We start from the raw sequence: 19,258 nt of genomic DNA on the forward strand, positions 1-19,258 counted from the left end.
TTTTTTTTTGTTTGTAAATTATATCTGTGTAAGTTATGGAATTGACAAGAAACACAGAGATGGATAATAAGAATACTATGATTGTATCACTTCACTTTCAGCTTGCGGTGAGAAACGATGGGGAGCTGTGTGAGTTGGTTGGTGATGTGAAGATTTCTAATGGAGGTGTTGTTGGGTTGTTGTTCTTATTCTCGTTCTCTTTTTTTTTTTTTTTGGTTGAAGTAAATGGATAAGAAAGCCAGAAAACCCCTTCATCTCAAGTAAGCTTCTTTCTTTGATCTTCTTCGTTTCGTTTTCTTTCGTTTCTAATTGTAAGTCTTCTTTGGTTCATTATACATTTCTTTGTTCTGATGTTTGTGAGATCGTGTTAAACCCAATCGTTTCCCAGTTCTATTGTAGTTTGTAGAAACTCACTTTGATTTTGTCGATGAAATCTAACCTATTCTATGATATCTTTGAGTTTCATGATCTTCTCTTCCGTTGGTTTTCAATCATTTGTCATAGATGTTCCTGCCTTGCTTCAATTTCCACCTGTATTGCTCAAAGGTGTCTCTTTTTTTTATTTATTGTTTTGTTTAGTTTTATTTGCCTTGTATTTGTAGGAGAAATGGCTGAAACCAAGGTAGTGGTTCCAGAGTCTGTCTTGAAAAAGATCAAGAGGCAAGAGGAATGGGCTCTGGCCAAGAAAGAGGAAACTGTTGCTGCCAAGAAGAAGAGTGTTGAGACCCGTAAGCTTATCTTCAAGAGAGCTGAGCAGTATGCCAAAGAGTACGCTGAGAAGGTAAAAGAGACATGCTTTTGTTGGTTTTGGAAGTAATTAAGTAATTAAAGGAGACTCTGCCGTTTGTTTGCTTCAGGTCAATCTTTAACATTCATCACAAAAGCAAAAGACTTCCTATATGGGGAAAGCAAAGCAAGCTCCATTTCCCTCGTTTCAAGCTCAGCCATTAACCCTTGATATTTTTAATTATGTTTTTAGTTTGATTTTGTAATACATTTTTTTGTTATATCATGGTTTCATAATAATAAATATAGTATTTTTTATTTTTAATATCAATTCATTCCAAAAACAAACAGTTATTCAATATATATATATATATATTAAAATAGTATATATATAATGCTGTATAAATACAATATTGTTTAAATACATAATTGTCAATCAGTCGTTAATTAGTCACTACATTATGACTATTTTGCATAGTCGTAAAATAGTTGTAGCGCAGTTGTTAAATTTAGTGACTATATTATGACTACGTTTATGACTATGCAAAATAGTCGTAATGTAGTCGCTATTTGGCGACTAATTTTACGACTATTTATTTTAGCGATTCTCGATTTACAACTACTGGTTTTAGTCGCTATTTAGTCGTAACACATCGACTAAGTAGAGTGAATAGGAAATTATTTAGCACATAGAATATTCTATTGTATTTGATTGAGAGAAGGAAATATTATGTTTTGATATTCGTATTGTAGAAGCAAGTTAGGAGCCTACACATCGGCAATGAAAGGAGTCTACTACTACCCTATCTGTCTTGCATTTATCGCACTTTACCCACAACATACGGCTTTTTGATGAATCCCAAGACGCATACTGACGACTTCTTGCTTTCTCCCTCTGTTGTTGGTTTGATGCTCTATGCATATGAGTGCATGCTTCTCTCGACTTCCTCCTTTGATCATAAGAAGCTCTACTAACCTTATCAGATAACAAACAACAAGCTGCTAAAACCAGCTTAAAGGCGCCTTCCGCACCATCAAACTTGTTCTTGTCCGGATGAAACAAAAGAGCTAACTGCTTGTAAGTTTTCTTCACTGCTTCTTCATCTGCTAAAGGATCGACGCCGAGAATCTTGTACCAATCAGCCTCTCCTCCTTTGTTTGATGCATAGATATAAACATTGATCATCTTTGAAACTTGCTCCAAACCAACAAGATTTAGATACAACAGCCGTGAAAGTGCAACAGAGTTCTGAAGATGACATGTAGCTGAGAAGTGTCTTGGAGGACTGATATGCTTACGTGGCATGACGTGCTGACGTGGAGAAATATTGTGGGTACGATGACAAGATGCGTGAGAAGAAAGGAAGAAGAGATCAGAATATACTCGAAGATATTGAGAGTATATTTGATAAGAAGAGATAAGGGAATATATTTTCTTAGGGATAAGGAATATTTCCTTTTAGTTAGGATTCACAAATATCTAGGTTAGAGATCGTTTGTGGGGTTATAAAATGACAAGGGCTAGCCGCAAAAAGAGCTAGCACTCGTGAGATAGAGTTTGTGAGTTTTGTAAACCTTCCAGCAAATACAAAAAGCTTTGAAGGTGAGTGTGTGTGGTATACTCTTTTAGATCTACACAGGGTGTTGTGTTAGATAGATAGGAGAGTGAGCTTTGGTTTCATGTCTTGTAAGAAACGAGGAATTTTATAAGATTGATTAAAAGCGTTTGCTTGGCGCGTTCCAAATGTGATTTTTGTCTGTTTGTGTTCTCTATACCATAACAATTGGTATCAGAGCAGACACCTGATAAAAAGTCTGATATCTTTTTCGACAGGTGAGATCTTGCGAATAGGGTATGGATAAATCACTGGAGGTTGTTACGTTACAAGGGCCATTGAAAACTAGATCCGGAATGCTTCAGTTACTGGAAAGTCTCGATCCAACAGGTCATCTCGAGCATTGACATGGAAGCTTGGTTTACAGTGGAGGACAGCTGGTCTCATCCAACTGAGAAGAATGAAGATGGTGAATTAGTGCAAAAACACAGAGAGAAGTGGACAGCTGAAGAAAAGGCTGAGGCCAAACACAATTCCCAGGCGTTGTCGGTCATCTTCAAATCTCTGCCAAGAGATATCTTCAACAAAGTTCAAGGTTGTGTGTCAGCTAAAGAGGCGTGGGACATTCTGGTCGTCACTTTTGAAGGAACTTGTAGAGTTAGGCGCACAAGGCTGGACAATCTTGCGTCTGACTTTGAGAATCTGCAAATGACTAAAACCAAATCTGTGGCGGATTATAGTAGCCGGTTGTGTGGTATTGCTCAAGAGTCTGTCGTTTTGGGTAAACAATACAAGGACAAGAAGCTGGTCAAGAAATTCCTTAGAAGTTTACCTGACAAGTTTCAACCGCACAGGTCTGTAATTGATGTGTCTCTGAATTCTGATGAACTCAAGTACAATCAAGTCGTTGGGATGATGTAGGCGATTGAGATGCAATTAAAGAAGAAAGAGAAAATGAATGCTAAATCATTTGCTATTAAAGCTGCAGAGGAACAAAAGCTTGTTGAATCTCAGGAGCTTGAAGACGAAGAGAAGGTTGGTCTGTTGGTTAAGAAGTATTTTCGCAAGATAGAAAGAGGTCAGCGAAAAGGAACTACATCACTTGCAAGTGCAGATTCTGACAAGGGGTTCAGGAAGAATGATAAGTCTGAACGCCAATGTGCTGAGTGTGAAGGATATGGGCATTACAAGGCTGAGTGTCCAAACAACAAACGGAAGCACTCCCTGCAATGCTATGGATGCAAGGGGTTTGGTCATACCAAGACTGATTGCCCCTCCCAAGGAAATAATCAGAATTCCTATATCACATTGAGTGAGAGTGATTCAGATGAAAAAGATAACAAAGGTGAAATTCTGAACAATTTTGTGGCTCTGTTGGGAGTCATCGAGGGAGATGAAGGAGATGAATCTCTATTGTTGAAAGAAGATATTGACGAGAAGATTGAGTCAGACTCAGATGGGGAGGAGGCTGACTTGTCGATGGAAGATCATATAGGGCTTCTTATTCAGACTATTGTGCAAAAGACTCAAGATAACAGTGAGCTGTCTGCCGAGAGGGATACGCTTCATATGAACATTGCAATGCTGTCTAACGAACTGAGTGAAGAAAAAGCAAAGTCACTATGTCTTGAAAAGCAATTGGAAGAACAACTGAAGAATATCAGGATGCTGAGTAAAGGAACTAAAGATCTGGAAATCTTGCTCAGTACTGGACAATCAAGCATTTCAAAGTGGGGTCTGGGCTCTCAGGGAATCAGCTCTGACAAGTCCACGCATTTTGTTAAAGACAGAAGTCTGAGCCAAAACTCAAAGTACAACCTGTTGCATCAAACAGACAACATAATCAGTTCCCTAAGGTAAACCTGCATCCCAGGTGGATGATTATGCAGCGTGAGGTGCTGGGGAGACAGCCTTATGCTTCACAGAGCTATCACCAGTCTGTTCAGCGACCTGTTGGTCTCAGCAGGAGAAGAGGATGCTGGTATTGTGGCCATCTAAATCACTACAAGGCCCAATGCTTCAAGTTCCAGAATCGTGTGACAAATCTAGTGAAGAATGGTAGCTTCTACCCAGCTGTTAGAAGAGTCAGCCAAGGGTATGTCAGGAAATATGATCTCTACTGTCATGTTGCATACACATCAGATAGAACAGAGGTTGATCAGGCCAAGTGGTATTTTGACAGCGGATGCTCCAGACATATGACAGGTGCTCTCGACAATTTGTCTCATATAGAAGATGTTGTTGGTGGAAGAGTCACGTTCGGAGATGGAGGAAAGGGCATAATCCGAGGGAAGGGTGCAACTAGTGGTGACACTCAACCCCATCTGAAGGATGTGTTCCTGGTAGATGGATTGAAGGCCAATCTGATCAGTGTCAGCCAATTGTCTGATGAAGGGTTAGATGTTACTTTCACCAAGAAGGATTGCAAAGCCGTTGATCAACAATGGTCTGTCAAACTCAGAGGTAGACAATCTGGGAACAATTGCTATATGTGGAAATCATAAATGCAATGTTTTAATGCCACTGCGGAGTTAGACACAGAGCTCTGGCGTCAGAAACTTGGTCATTTGAATGTTTGCACAATGTTGAAATTGGCAAACCAAGAAGTTGTACGCGGACTGCCAAAGCTGAAGGGTGACCCTCACTTTGTATGTGGTCCATGCAACAAGGGAAAGCAGATCAAAGCATCTCATGCTTTACAGTTGGTTCACATGGATCTGATGGGGCCTATACAAGTTCAGAGTATCTCTGGTCGACAATTCATCTTTGTGATGGTGGATGACAACACTCGCTATACCTGGGTAAGGTTTCTTCATGATAAATCTAATACTCTTGAGTGTTTTCGTATTCTTGCCTTGCAGATTAAAAGGGAGAAGTGCTCTATTGAAACCATTCGAAGCGATCATGGTGGTGAGTTTCAAAACGACAAGTTTGAGCAATTCTGTGGGCATCAAGGCATTACTCATCAGTACTCTGCACCAAGAAAGCCGGAACAGAATGGTGTTGTTGAATGTAAGAACAGAACGCTGCAACAGATGGCACGAGCTATGCTACATGGAAATCAGGTGCCTCATCGGTTCTGGGATGAAGTAGTGATCACAGCCTGTTACATCATCAATCGTGTGCATGTTCGCCCAGGGACCAGCAAGACTCCCTATGAGCTTTGGAAAGGGAAGTCTCCAAATGTGCACTATATCCATGTGTTTGGATGCCTGTGTTATAATCTGAATGATAAAGATCAGTTGGGTAAGTTTGACTCTAAAAGTGATGAAGGTATCTTTCTAGGTTATTCTAGACATAGCACTGCCTTTTGTGTCTACAACAAACGTCTGAGATCTGTTCAGGAGACTGTCAATGTATTGTTTGACGACACCTCGTTCCTACGAGTACCATTGGTGCCTATTGTCTCCGACACGGACCTGGTAACTAATACTGAGAAGTTTGTGTCAGAAGCTGCCAGTCCTGTTGTCTCTGACAGGCCTGTATCACCACCTGGTTCAGATCCTAAGACTTCTCAGGTTCAAAGGAATCACTCCTCTACTGATGTTATATGTGCGATTCAGGGNGGGGGTAGAGTTACCAGAGGGAAGCAGATTGATTTTGCTCAGCTGGCTGGGAAGAAACAAAAGGCTGTCGTTCTGGAGTCTGTCTCTCAGGATTCTGATGTAGTGCAATTTGCATGTTTTGTTTCTTCTATTGAGCCCAAGAATCACAAGGAGGTGCTTCGTGATGAGTTATGGGTCGCTCCTATGCAAGATGAGTTGGAACAATTTAAACGAAGTGATGTTTGGGAGCTCACTCAGCGTCCTACTGACGTCAACGTCGTAGGAACAAAGTGGATATTCAAGAATAAGAGTGATGCTAGTGGTTGCATTGTAAGGAACAAAGCAAGGTTGTTAGCTCAAGGTTATTCTCAAATTGAGGGAATTGATTTTGATGAAACTTTTGCTCCGCTGGCAAGATTGGAGTCAATCAGGTTTATGTTCGGTATGGCATGTGCTCTGAAGTTCACTTTGCATCAGATGGATGTTAAAAGTGCCTTCCTAAATGGAATATTGCAAGAGGAGGTTTATGTTGAGCAACCAAAGGGTTTTGAGAACTCGCAGCATACTGAGCATGTTTATCGACTGAAGAAAGGCATGTATGGTCTAAAGCAGGCACCACGAGCATGGTATGAGAGATTGACTACGTTTCTGATGGATCAAGGATACAGTCGAGGGAGTGTTGACAAAACGTTGTTTGTTCTCAACAGCAACAATGATCTGATGTTCGTACAGATCTATGTGGATGACATTGTCTTTGGTTCCACTTGTCAGCCTCTCGTAAAACAGTTTGTGGAAAGCATGTCTCAGGAGTTTGAGATGAGTATGGTAGTAGAGCTAAGGTACTTTTTGGGATTGCAAGTTGAACAATCAGCTGATGGTATCTTTGTATCTCAAAATACTTATGCTAAGGAGCTTGTACAACGTTTTGGATTGGATAAGAGTAAAGAAGCAAAGATTCCAAGGATGAAGAAGGGGAAGATGTAGATGAGAGACTATACAGAGGAATGATTGGAAGTCTATTGTATTTGACTGCTAGTCGGCCTGACATATGTCTGTCAGTAGGGATCTGTGCACGCTATCAAGCCAAGCCCAAGATGTCGCATTTGCTGGCTGTAAAGAAGATCATCAAGTACATCAAAGGGACATTGGACTTTGGTATCTACTATAACAAGGATACCAACACCTGTCTGAGTGGATATTGTGATGTTGATTGGACAGGTTCTGTTGATGATCGTCGCAGCACAAGTGGAGGTTGCTTCTTCATGGGCAACAATCTGATATCATGGCACAGAAAAAAACAAAACAGTGTCTCTCTATCACCTGCTGAAGCTGAGTACATTGCGTTAGGAAGCTGTTGCACACAACTCCTTTGGATGCGACAAATGACCTCTGATTATGGTATGGATTCTGATACTCTTTTAATTCATTGTGATAATTTGAGTGCAATAAATATTTCAAAGAATCTTGGTCAGCATTCACGAACCAAACATATAGATATTAGACACCACTTTGTTCGTGAACTAGTTGAGGCGAAACTGATCGAGATTGACCATGTGAGCACTGATTTGCTGTTAGCTGATTTGTTTACCAAGCCTCTGGACTTCAACAGATTTGTAAATATGAGGAAGTCCATTGGTATTTGTTAGTTCTAACTTGTTTTACCTAAGATGTGTTGATCAGAGACAGGAACATGTGCTAGGACAGATCATGGAAATCCTAGAATATATAGAAGATCAGCACTCTGAAAGCAACCGTCGGAAATAGCTGTCTGTCATGCCGGTCTATCCATCCTATCAAATGTTGTCATGTTTAAGGAGGTCAAAGAGCTGTGAAGAGACACATACATACATCCTCAAGAGAAAAACTCTGATTTGGTGACGAATCTCTCATGATGTCATTGTTATACATGTTAGTGAAACAGCTAACAGAAGGCTGAGACACATCTATATATATATATTAAAATATATATATATATATGTGTGCTCTTCAAAGAGAGAATCTCTAGCTGCCTTAACATGTTGGGTTAGATTGCAGACTAAAGGCATGGCAGTGTGAAAGACTATCCATTTGCATCAAGTCTCTGATTTTCAACAGTTCAAGAAGTTGTGATAGCTCTTGGCAAATGTTTTGCACAAGTGGTTGACACAGCAAAAGTATGGTTAGTACTACGTTATGTATTTCGGTTTTGTTTTAATATTTTTTTTAAAAAAAAAAACAAAAAAAAAAAAAAAAAAAAAAAAAAAAAAATTTTTGTNAAAATTCTTGATTTTGTTCACATGTGTTATTTCTGATCTGGGTGCCTACATGATCATTGTTAGTGGATGTGTGTATCTTATGATTTGAGTCATGAACATATACAGTTTTCCTTACAAGGGTGCCTACATGATCATCCTTAGTGGATGTGTGTATCTTCATCAAGGATCTGCATAAAATTTGCTGCAGCAACTGGTCTCCCACGGTGAGCACCGGTTATATCTCCACGAACAGAGCGATGGTGATCTACACGATCATGCATCAGATTCCTTTTGACTTTGGGAGGATGGTCTATGATCAGATCATACAGTTGGGATTGCAAGCTCAGTCAGGATTCCGTCTACCATTTCCCAGTCTCATCTATCAGCTCTTGGAAGCTCAGCGACCTGTTACAGGATTCCGTCTACCATTTCCCCGTCTACAATAGTCAGACTTTGTACTGGTCCTTGAGATCCTTCGTCAACCTCCTCTGACTGGTGTTCATTCTCAGCATTAGGTGTTGCAATCATTTCCTGTGACTGGTAATCCATTACTCTGCATAAATTAAAACATCATTGTGTTAATGGCAACTGGCAAGTGTGCATATACAACAAACAATGTAGAAACTCAAAATCTAAATGCCTAGTGTGATTTTCCATAGCATAATCCCATTCTCAGCAGAAGAGCAAACACAAAAACAAGACTACAGAATAATTAAGTACTTATCATAAATTCATAATTGAAGCTAATCAAGACACAAGTACAAAACAACAGAACAATCATGAATAACCCCAAATATAGATGGGAAGAGATGAACATCGCCCAAACAGAATGACAAAGTACACAACCACTAAACCACAGAACAAACAAAGTCAGATCAATCGCAGAACAGTGATAGACAATTACATACCAAAAGAGCGAGTTAATTCAGAGCTATATGAGTAAAAGGTGAAGAATGAAGAGAAAAGTTTGAACCTTTTACATACAACAATCGTTTTCATAGTGTCATAACTCACAACAATCATAGGCAATAACTTACCAAATCAAAGAGCTAATCATCAGAGCTATATGAGAGTAAAAGAGGAAGAACACAAGAAAAAAAAAAAAAAAAAAGAGAAAGCTTGAACCTTTAACATAGAACAATCGTTTTCATAGTGTCACATCTCGTACAAGCCAATGAGCCAAAAATCATGTAACAAACAAAATCAGATTAATCACAGAACAATCATAGAAAAACATACCAAAAGAGCTAATCAATTCAGAGCTATATGAGAGTAAAAGGGTAACAAGAAAAAGGAGAAAAGTTTGAACCTTTACAACAATCGTTTTCTTAGTGTCACAACTCACAGAAGCCATATTCACAACAAACAATCATGTAGAACAAACAAAATCAGTTTAACCACAGAACAATCATAGACAATAACATACAAAAATTGAAGAGCTAATCAACTCAGAGCTACATGAGAGTAAAATGGGAAGAAACAAAAAAGAGAAAATTTTGAACCTTTTATACATACAACAATCAAATTAGCAGACCGAACCCTGTCATGCACACACAGTCACACACATTACACATATGTTAATGCATTATAACAATAAACAGAAAAATATCAAGAGATTAACACTATCTACAAGCAAAAATCAAGAGTTTTGTTAACTAAGAACAAAAATGCGAAAGTCCATGCCAAGTTTCAGTTCGAATTAGTACCTTTATCTCAATTGAACATAACAAAGGACTAATGGGTTTTCTCCGGAATAAGCTGCAAGGTTACAGAGACAGAAGAATTGAGGATGAGACGAGAAGGAGAAGAGATTCAAGGGCTCTCTTTTTTTGAGAATCATGATTGGCGTGACGTTCTGGAGTGAATGTACAAAAGAGTGAGTGAGTGAAAAGAAGCATAAAACGCATCGTTTTAGTGAACTAAAGAAGTTGACGAACAGACCAGTAGTAGATAGAGGTGTCACGTGGGGATCATGCCCCTCGGACATCATGCTCCGCGGGCCAAGTAGAGTTTAGGAGCTTAGCTCAAACAAATTGTGGGTTTTAACGGGTTATGCCCGTAGATTACTGATAATTTTAATATATAAAGCTTGATCACAAAATTACTAATTAACATGATTGTGACACGTCTTAATTGTATATTCAGATATTGACAAGTGTCCATTCTAAATAAGGACCTACCATAAAAAATAAAAATGTAAAAATTCAAAACCTACTATAAAAATGTTTTAAGTAAAAGTAAAATAAAGAAAAAAACCTAATTTTATTTAAAATCTTTTAAAGAAAAAAAAATCTTTGTAAACTTCTAAGTAAAACAAAACTATTAACAATTTTAAAAATATTAAAAAGCAATTATAAGAAAATTATAAAATTTAAACAGCTTTAAATTTTAAAAAGAGCATTATAAGGAAATTATATATATATCATAATATTCGAAATTATAATATAGTTTATTTATTTTAATTTTAAGTTGCTAATTTTACAAGAAAAATGATTACTTTTTATATAAGATAAAAAATGATAGTGAAAATATACAATTAATTACTGTTTATGGAAAAAATGTAGATACTCACCTCTACATAAAGAAAAAGATGGTTGAAGTAATAAAAAAAAGATCGTCTCATATTTTTTTTGACCAATTAAATAATTTATTCAGAAATACTGCTATTGTAATATATAAGATAGGAGTATGCAATCTTAACATATATGTTTTGTAACTATAAAAATGTTACAGTGAATAGACATATAATAAGTTATTTAATGTGTTCATAAAGATAATTTGTTGGTAGTAGTAACAACTAAAAAGTATATTTTAATAAAATATATTTATGTGTACAAATACACTTTTAGTACTAATGTATATAGTAGATTTGTAAATGGATATACATTTGAGTATTATAGCAAAAAAAACTAAAACATCTATAATAATTAATATAAACATTAATTTTATTTAAAATTATTAATTACTAATTTTATTTTATTTTTAATATATAATTTAGACCTGCATGCCGGCTGCTTATCTGTTGGGCTTAGCAGAGCACGCATGGACATAATTTTTATGTCCGCATGTTTAGCCGATCGTTACAGTCCAGAAAATAGAAGTCAGACCATTACTAAATGAGTCCCATCAGAAGTCAGACCATTGTACCATTTTTTTGATCGAAAATATATTATAGTATCACAATGAAAAAAACCAACAACATACTAGTAGTAGATAAGGAATTCACGTCTTAAATAAAATAGAAATAACTTTGAATGGGAAACAAGAAATGAGTACTAAAGTACATAACCAACATAAAACTTGTTTCATCTTTAATTTTTCATAGCCTTCTTACTCTTGGTTCAACTTGCTGATACAAATACTCAACTTCAACGCTTGACGTCCATGCAAGAAATAGGTGGGAACCAACATAAAATCTTCTTCACGGGTTTGGAAATTCAATTTCTGAATTTTCTTGACCTTTGGCAAATCAAACGTCATATTATAGTTTTCCACAACGGTGGAGATGTGGCAGGAGAACTCACCAACTTCCTGAAAGCAAGAGCTATAGCTCTAGGTTAGAAACAGAGAGAAGGTGGCTCAAATATATTTCTTCATTTAATAAAGATTTCAGAATACATCATTTGTCTTTATATAGGAGACAACATGAGAGAACACAATGACCTAATGATTGCAAACGTAGGTAGATATCTGACAAGTGTCTCCATCATCTGCATAGAATCGGTGAGGCAAGAGCAGCAAATTGATTCTTTGTTTGGACCACAGTGTGAGCTGTATTTGGCATTACCTCCGTACGTTGCAGAGCACATGGGACGAGAATCTTCTCTCTGTTACCATTAGAGACTGTAGTGAGAAAGCAAACTACAGTGGGCTTGATCACTTCTTTGAGGCCCAAATTTGTTTGCTGGACTGAGTTTTCAGTGAGTCCAGTGGTGATACTCCTTACATCACCCCGCAAACTTTGTGTGGGTGTAGAGACCACACCAAGTTTGTATCTAAGTTCATTGAAAACTTGAAGTGGCAAGGATTTAGTGAAAATGTCAGCAAGTTGGTACTTTGCTGGGATGTGATAGACAACCATAGTGCCCTCTGCAACTTCCTCATGAACATAGTGGTAGTGAACTTTGAAATGTTTGGTCTTCTTGTGAAGTGTCGGATTCGCAGAAAGATAGACTGCAGAGAGGTTGTCGCAGTACAACTCTGGATCATGTGTGAGTGGCATGCCAATGTTTGCGAGAAGATCCCTTAACCAATTGACCTCAGCTGCAGTATCTAATAAACAACAGTACTCTGCTTTAGTGGAGCTGCAAGACACGGATGTTTGGCGTTTTGCAGACCAGGAGATGAGATTGTTCCCTAGAAAGGTGCAGTAACCGCTTGTAGAGCGACTGGTTGTTGTACAGCCTGCATAGTCACTGTCAATGTATGCTCTTAAGGTGAAATCAGCATTCTTTGAGAAGGAAACACCATAGTCAATAGTACCTTTGATGTAGCGGATTATGCGTTTTAGCAGGTTGAAATCCGCAACAGTAGGCGCGTGCATACGTTGACAGACAAGATTGACCGCAAATTGTATGTCTGGTCTAGTAAGAGTGAGATATTGCAACTTACCAGCCAAACTGCGAAAGTGAGTAGGCTGATCGAAGAGATCTTCATGTCCTTTGACTTTTTGAAGCTCCAAAGGCAGTGGTGTTGAAGCCGGAGCACAATCAGCCATTCCTGCTGTTAAAAGTAATTCCTCTGCATACTTATGCTGATTTAGAAACAAGCCTGCAGGGTGATAGTGAGCCTGAAGGCCAAGGAAGTAACTAAGGGGTCCAAGATCCTTCATGCGGAACTCTTTATTAAGAGATTGGAGGAGCTCACTAATCAACTGTGGATTGTTTCCAGTAAGGGCCATATCATAAACATAGAGCAGAAGAATGATGATGTTGTTGTCCTTGAGATATACAAAAAGGGATGGATCCTTGAAGCTGCATTCAAACCCAAATTGCAGAAGAAAACTGCTGAATTTGTCAAACCAAGCTCTTGGTGCATGTTTCAAATCATAAACAGCTTTGTTGAGCTTCCAAACATGAGATGGGTGTTTGCTGTCTTTGAAACCTGGAGCTTGCTGCATATAGACTGTTTCAGTCAGATCGCCGTGAAGAAACGCGTTTTTGACATCGAGTAGCTTAATGTCCCAGTTGTGAGCTGTTGCAGCATGCAATACTAAGCGAACTGTTGCAGTTCGAACCACAGGATTGTATGTCTCAAGAAAATCGACACCTTCCTCCTGATCATATCCTTTTGTGACCAGTCGTGCTTTGAGTCTATCCAGGCTACCGTCGGCTTTAAGTTTTGGTCTAAAGACCCAACGACAGCCTAAAACATTCATATCTGGTTGATATGGAACTAAGGTGAATGTGTTTGTGTCAACAAAGGATTCAACCTCATCACCCATTGCCAAAGTCCAACCATGATGTTTTAAAGCAGAAGCCACTGTTTTTGGTGCTTTTTCAGTGGTATGTGTTGTGTGGAGTGCATACTTTGTATTAGGTTTGCGAACTCCATCCTTTCGTCTTGTGATCATAGTGTGATCATTGACAACTGGTGCTGGTAGAGGAGGAAAGTCAGTCTCTGCAAATAACAGAGCATCTGGGGGATCAACATCGTTATCATCAGTATCAGTGTCACTTGAGTCTGAAACAGAGGTTGAGGATTCTCCAGGTGTTGCCGTGATAGGATTCACAGGCATGTTAAGAGAAGTTGTAGCAGGTGTTTCAGGAGCAGTTACCTCTAGTGACGAGGGTGTTTCAGTGGGAGAGATTTGCGGAGATAGAAAGCTTTTCTGCCAAGCTGACAGTAGAGGTGTAGAAGCAGCAGGAAGAAGAACTGAGTAATCTGATGCAAAGCGGTAAGCACTTTCATCAAAAAGAACGTGTCTGCTGATGTAAACGCGACCGTAGGGGGATACACACATCTGTAGCCTTTGTATTTATCATTGTAGCCTAGAAACACACACTTTAAGGAATTAGGATCGAATTTGTTTGCTCCATAGGCTCGAAGTGTAGGATAACAGGTACTTCCAAATATCCTGAGATATGAGTAGTCTGGTTTGTGTGCAAAGAGAGCTTCATATGCACTTGTAGAAGCCTGATGAACAGATGTGGGAAGAAGGTTGATGATGTGATTTGCGGTGAAGAAGGCCTCAACCCAGTAGTGTTGTGGTACTTTACTTTCAAACATCATGCTGAGACCAAGTTCAGATAAATGACGATGTTTTCTCTCAGCTATGCCGTTTTGTTGCGGTGTGTGTGGACATGAGATTAGTTGTTTAATGCCATTGTTTGCAAGATGTGTGACAAATTGTGTACTAGTGAATTCACCTCCTCCATCACACTGAAAACTCTTGATTTTCTGATTAAACTATGTCTCGACAAATCTTTGGAAAAGCAAGAAGACTGAGTAGAAATCAGATTTATTCTTCAAGGGGTAAAACCAAGAGTAACGAGAGTAATTGTCAACAAAGATCACATAATATCTAAACCCCTGAATTGAAGTGACAGGAGCAGGACCCCACAAATCACAGTGCAACCTCTCGAGAGGCCTACTAGCTACAAAAGTAGAAGAAGAAAAAGGTAGTTGAGCACTCTTGCCAAGCTTGCACGATTCACAAAGCTTGTTGGTGCGTTTATTGACTGATATTGCTGCAGAGGAAGAGAGGTGTTGAAGAACCTTTGCACTAGGGTGACCCAACCGCATACGCCAAATATCATCACTTGCTGTGAGTTGCCTTGTGGAATAATGAGCCTGAAATGCAGGATTTCTCAACACATAGTGATCCCTACTCCTGTTTCCGGTTGTGAGGAACTGCTTGGTATGTTTGTCCTTTACACGCACACTATCAGAGTCAAACTTAATGGAACAAGGATAGTCTGTACATAACTTAGAGACAGGAAGCAGGGATTTTGTCACATTCGGACAGACAAAAACATCGTTTAGAGGCAGAAATTTACCTGATAAGGTCTGCAGAGGCACAGTTCCAATGTGTGTGATTGGTAAGAACTCCCCATTACCAACCATAACCGAGTTGTTACCATGATAAGACTGTGAATGCTGCAGGTTTGCAGTGGAGTTGGTGATGTGAGCTGTAGAACCACTATCAGGTAGCCACTCTGTTCCATTGCTGTGACAGTCATTCTCAGAGATACGCATAGCAGCTAGAGCAGTGGTTTGTTGCTGGACATAGTCTTCATTGAAGCGGTTGTAGCAGTCATAAGCAATGTGGCCGAATTTATTACAAATTTGACAAGTCGGTCTTGAGCCTGCTGTCTTAGCTTGACTGTCTTGTTCAGAGGAGCAGCGACCATGTTGTTGAAAGCCACGACCTCGAGTGGAGTAGCTGCTTCGACCTCTGTAACCACCACCAGATCTACCACCTCGATTGCCTGAACTTCCTCTGTCAAAGTAGCTTTTCTCAGCTTGAAAAGCAAGGTGAGGAGTAACCGCGGAAGCAGATGAATAGGTTTTGAGCTTATCATCAAAGGTTGTGACTTTGAACACCACATCCTCATAACACGTACCAGGAACAAAGTCCATAGAGTGTTCAATGACTGTAGAAACAGATTCGTATTCCTTTCCCAAACCCGACAATAGACCATGAATCTTTTCCAAGTCGGTCATAGGGAATCCAATAGAATCAAGCTGATCAAAGATTTTCTTAAGTTCACTAAGATATTCTTCCATGGTTCTACCTATCTTAATGCAAGCACGCAAGCGGTTCTGAAGTTCAAACTTCCTGGTGGTCGAAACCCTATTAAACTTTTTAGCAAGAGCAGTCCATACCTCTTGTGCAGATTGCATACCATAGACCACCCTAAAAGCTGGTTCAGATAGGGAACCGAAGATCCATGCCATGACAAGCTGATCATTGCGAATCCACTTAGTAAACTCCGGATTTGGGTCTATAGTGACTCCACCAGTGCATGTAACAGAACAAGTAGCTTCCGAACGAGTGATTGCGCCAGTGACGTAGCCGAGCAGCAATTGTGGTGAGAGAAAGGACTCGAACTGAGTCTTCCATAGCAGATAGTTGGACTATGTTAGTTTCAGAGTCACAACCTGAGCAATAGAGAGAGGAGCGGAAGAAAAAGACTCGGTTGCAGCCATTGAGGCGTACTACCAGAGCTCTGATACCATGAAAGCAAGAGCTATAGCTCTAGGTTAGAACCAGAGAGAAGGTGGCTCAAATATATTTCTTCATTGATAAAGATTTCAGAATACATCATTTGTCTTTATATAGGAGACAACATGAGAGAACACAACGACCTAATGATTGCAAAGGTAGGTAGATATCTGCCAAGTGTCTCCATCAGCTGCATAGGATCGGTGAGGCAAGAGCAGCAAATTGATTTTTTGTTTGGACCACAGTGTGAGCTGTATTTGGCATTACCTCCGTACGTTGCAGAGCACATGGGACGAGAATCTTCTCTCTGTTACCATTAGAGACTGTAGTGAGAAAGCAAACTGCAGTGGGCTTGATAACTTCTTCGAGGCCCAACTTTGTTTGCTGGACTGAGTTTTCAGTGAGTCCAGTGGTGATACTCCTTACACTTCCAAGGCAAAAGGAGCAATACAGCTTACAATCACATAAACACCATGTGGCTCAGTGAAACAGTGAACAACAGACAACAAACCATCCTTAAGATCCTTCATAACAACTGAAGTATACTCAGTCAATTTAAAGTATACTTCAGCGAATTTATCTCCAAAAGTAAACCGATAACTATAGCCGCGTCCCCCTTCGTGAATTTTAAAGTGAGAGTATAGATCCTTATAAGAGCCAGTGTACTTGCAATTCCGTGCAGGGCATGAACATAGTGAGAAAGTACATTCCTTCTCATGAGTTAATTCTTCTCCGTAAGAAAACTTCTGTTTGCAACCAAACTTGACGTTTGGACATGGTACAATGACTGCCTTGATAACCCTCTCCATTGCCCTGCAACGAATGTGAGCAATGGGAAGAGCACACGAAGGACATTTGTTCCTCAATTTGTTACAGCATGTCGAACATGATATATGTCCATTGTCACACTAAAAATGCAAAAGAAGAAATTTACTACTAAATCAGTATTGAAACGATTTTTAAAAAGATAATAATAGTAAACGATTTTGAATTACCAACATAATGTCGAAAATTTTGCTAAAACATTGAGATTTAAAGTAAAAAAGTATTTAATAAAAAACGTAACCTGTAAGATAGGAGTAGTAAGTGCATCAGTGCAAATGGGACAATCAAGAGCTTTTAGATCAAGCAGCGTTGCGGAACAATCATCAACGTCGTTTTCATCATTGGATGATTCACAAAGTAAGTTATTTTGATTTCCAAGCCCAGCCATGTCTATGGACAGGTACGAATAGTTTTTGAGAATTTTCTTTTATCTTATGAGATTCATAGACAGAAGATATATACAAGTATAAGAGATGGCATTAACAACTATTGCCGAAGAGTTTTTTTTTTGTTTTAATTTCCGAAGAGTCTTTTATCTGAATTCATCCCATATTCATAAATTCTTCTCGGAAATAGCTTGCATTCAATTGGGTGGGAGATCTCCTAAGAGTTTTGTTTTACTCGTAGAAAAAAAAAAACTAATCAAAAATATCAAAAAAAAAAATTAAAACAAAACTTAAGCAATATACTTTAATTAATGTCATACATAATAATTAGTTACCTTGTTTTATTTTCTTTCGCAAATGCCATAATGATATATTCTTTTTTAAAAAAAAAAAAAAAAGACTCAATTGGAACCAAACAAATTATACAATCAAATTCTTAAGACTCCCTCCATTTTTTTTTTTTCATAGATAACGAATCATTTAATGTGTTTGGAGAAAAAAAAATAAAGAAAGGAAATAGAGTAAAAAATAAAAAATAAAAGAAAGATGTATGTTGGGAAGTAATATGTTTGGAGAGACAGTTAGAGGATAAGAAAGTAAAACACTATAAAAAAAGTGTGTAGCGGTCAAAAAGTGTGTTAGAATGTTATTTTTTTATAGAAAACTGTGTTAAAATACAAATAATCCTTTGTTTCTTAGGTTTTTAGTGTATGTAAGCAAGTTGTATGTTCAATTGGCACAGTTAAAATATAAAATCAAATTTTTTTTGAAGTAATTTAGTACTGCAAAGATTTTTTAAAAAAGCAAATAATTTGACAACTCAAAAATGGTCTTTGCAGTAAATTTAATTAAGAAAGATTCATAAAAAGTCTGAGCATTTTAACATTTTAAAATTATTCTGAATCAGTTCTGTTATGTTCAAAAATTTTACGAAAACATATTAATACATTTTTTCTGCTTCATTTGACTTGTTGACTTATCTGACCAAGTCCAATTCATTGTTCTTGTTTTGGATTGGTAGGGTTAATGTGTAGGGTTATGGTCAAACTTGGTATCTGTATCTTATAAGCCCAGTTCGTCCGGTTTGATGACTATACTTGCCAGAATTGGTTCCACTTCAGATTCGACATGAAACTATTTAACGTTGTTCCACAAAGGTGTTGGATTCACAATAACTTTTATGATTCAACATAAGTTAGTTTAGACAATCAGGAATGAATAATGGCATTGGCATGGCCATGGGCAATCAAAATCTGCAAATTCAAGTTCTCACTACCAGACAACAAATATGAAGGAATCAACATAAAACCATCTTCGGGCTGTTCATTCTTCACTTTCTGAATGTTCTTCAACATGAATCCTTGCTTCAGTAAGTTATCAACGGTTATCTTCGCTATACTGCATGAGAACTTACCCACTCCCGGTGCCGAAGGTGCAATACAGCTCACACTGACATACACAGCGTGCAACGCCCTGAAAACTTGAACTACAATTACATGCCCATCGTTTTCTTCCTGTAGAATCGTCGTCTTCTCGTTGAGGTCCAAGCTAATGGTTAAACGAGTGTTCCACATGAACGAGATCAGGTCATCTTTGTGTTCAGCACGGACGTGGTTGTTGAGATCCTTGTAATAGCCAGTGTAGTTGCAGTCACGTATGGGGCAGGAACAAGGGGTGAAAACACAGAACTTCTCGTGGCGAAATCTGTTTCCATAGAAGGTATTCTCTTTACACCCGTATTTGGCATTTGGACATGAGACTCTAGATGATTCTATAACCTTCTCCATGGCTCTGCAGCGAACGTAACCAATGGGTAATG

At 38.5% G+C, this 19,258-nt stretch overlaps 1 protein-coding gene and 1 pseudogene across 6 annotated transcripts in view; both read left to right on the plus strand.

The window, feature by feature from the left end:
- Positions 1-1,018, plus strand: part of LOC104719468 (60S ribosomal protein L7-3-like) — a 2,010-nt gene extending 992 nt beyond the window's left edge. The window contains exons 1-4 of one of the 6 annotated variants that reach the window (XR_756616.2): positions 89-107; positions 223-260; positions 603-781; positions 858-1,014. Coding sequence is in view for 1 of the 6 variants with exons in the window: in XM_010437403.2 (XP_010435705.1) it covers positions 226-260; positions 580-781; positions 858-869 (249 nt within the window). In the remaining 5 variants the exon portion in view is untranslated. Of the gene's footprint in view, positions 1-7; positions 312-579; positions 782-857 lie in introns of those variants that run through there. The other 5 variants (XR_756615.2, XR_756619.2, XR_756620.2 and 2 more) reach the window with 5 other exon arrangements.
- The window catches only part of LOC104720546, a 218,764-nt pseudogene that overhangs the window by 42,126 nt on the left and 157,380 nt on the right, over positions 1-19,258 (plus strand).

Source organism: Camelina sativa, chromosome 10 (genome assembly GCF_000633955.1).
Source record: "Camelina sativa cultivar DH55 chromosome 10, Cs, whole genome shotgun sequence".
Lineage (NCBI taxonomy): Eukaryota > Viridiplantae > Streptophyta > Magnoliopsida > Brassicales > Brassicaceae > Camelina > Camelina sativa.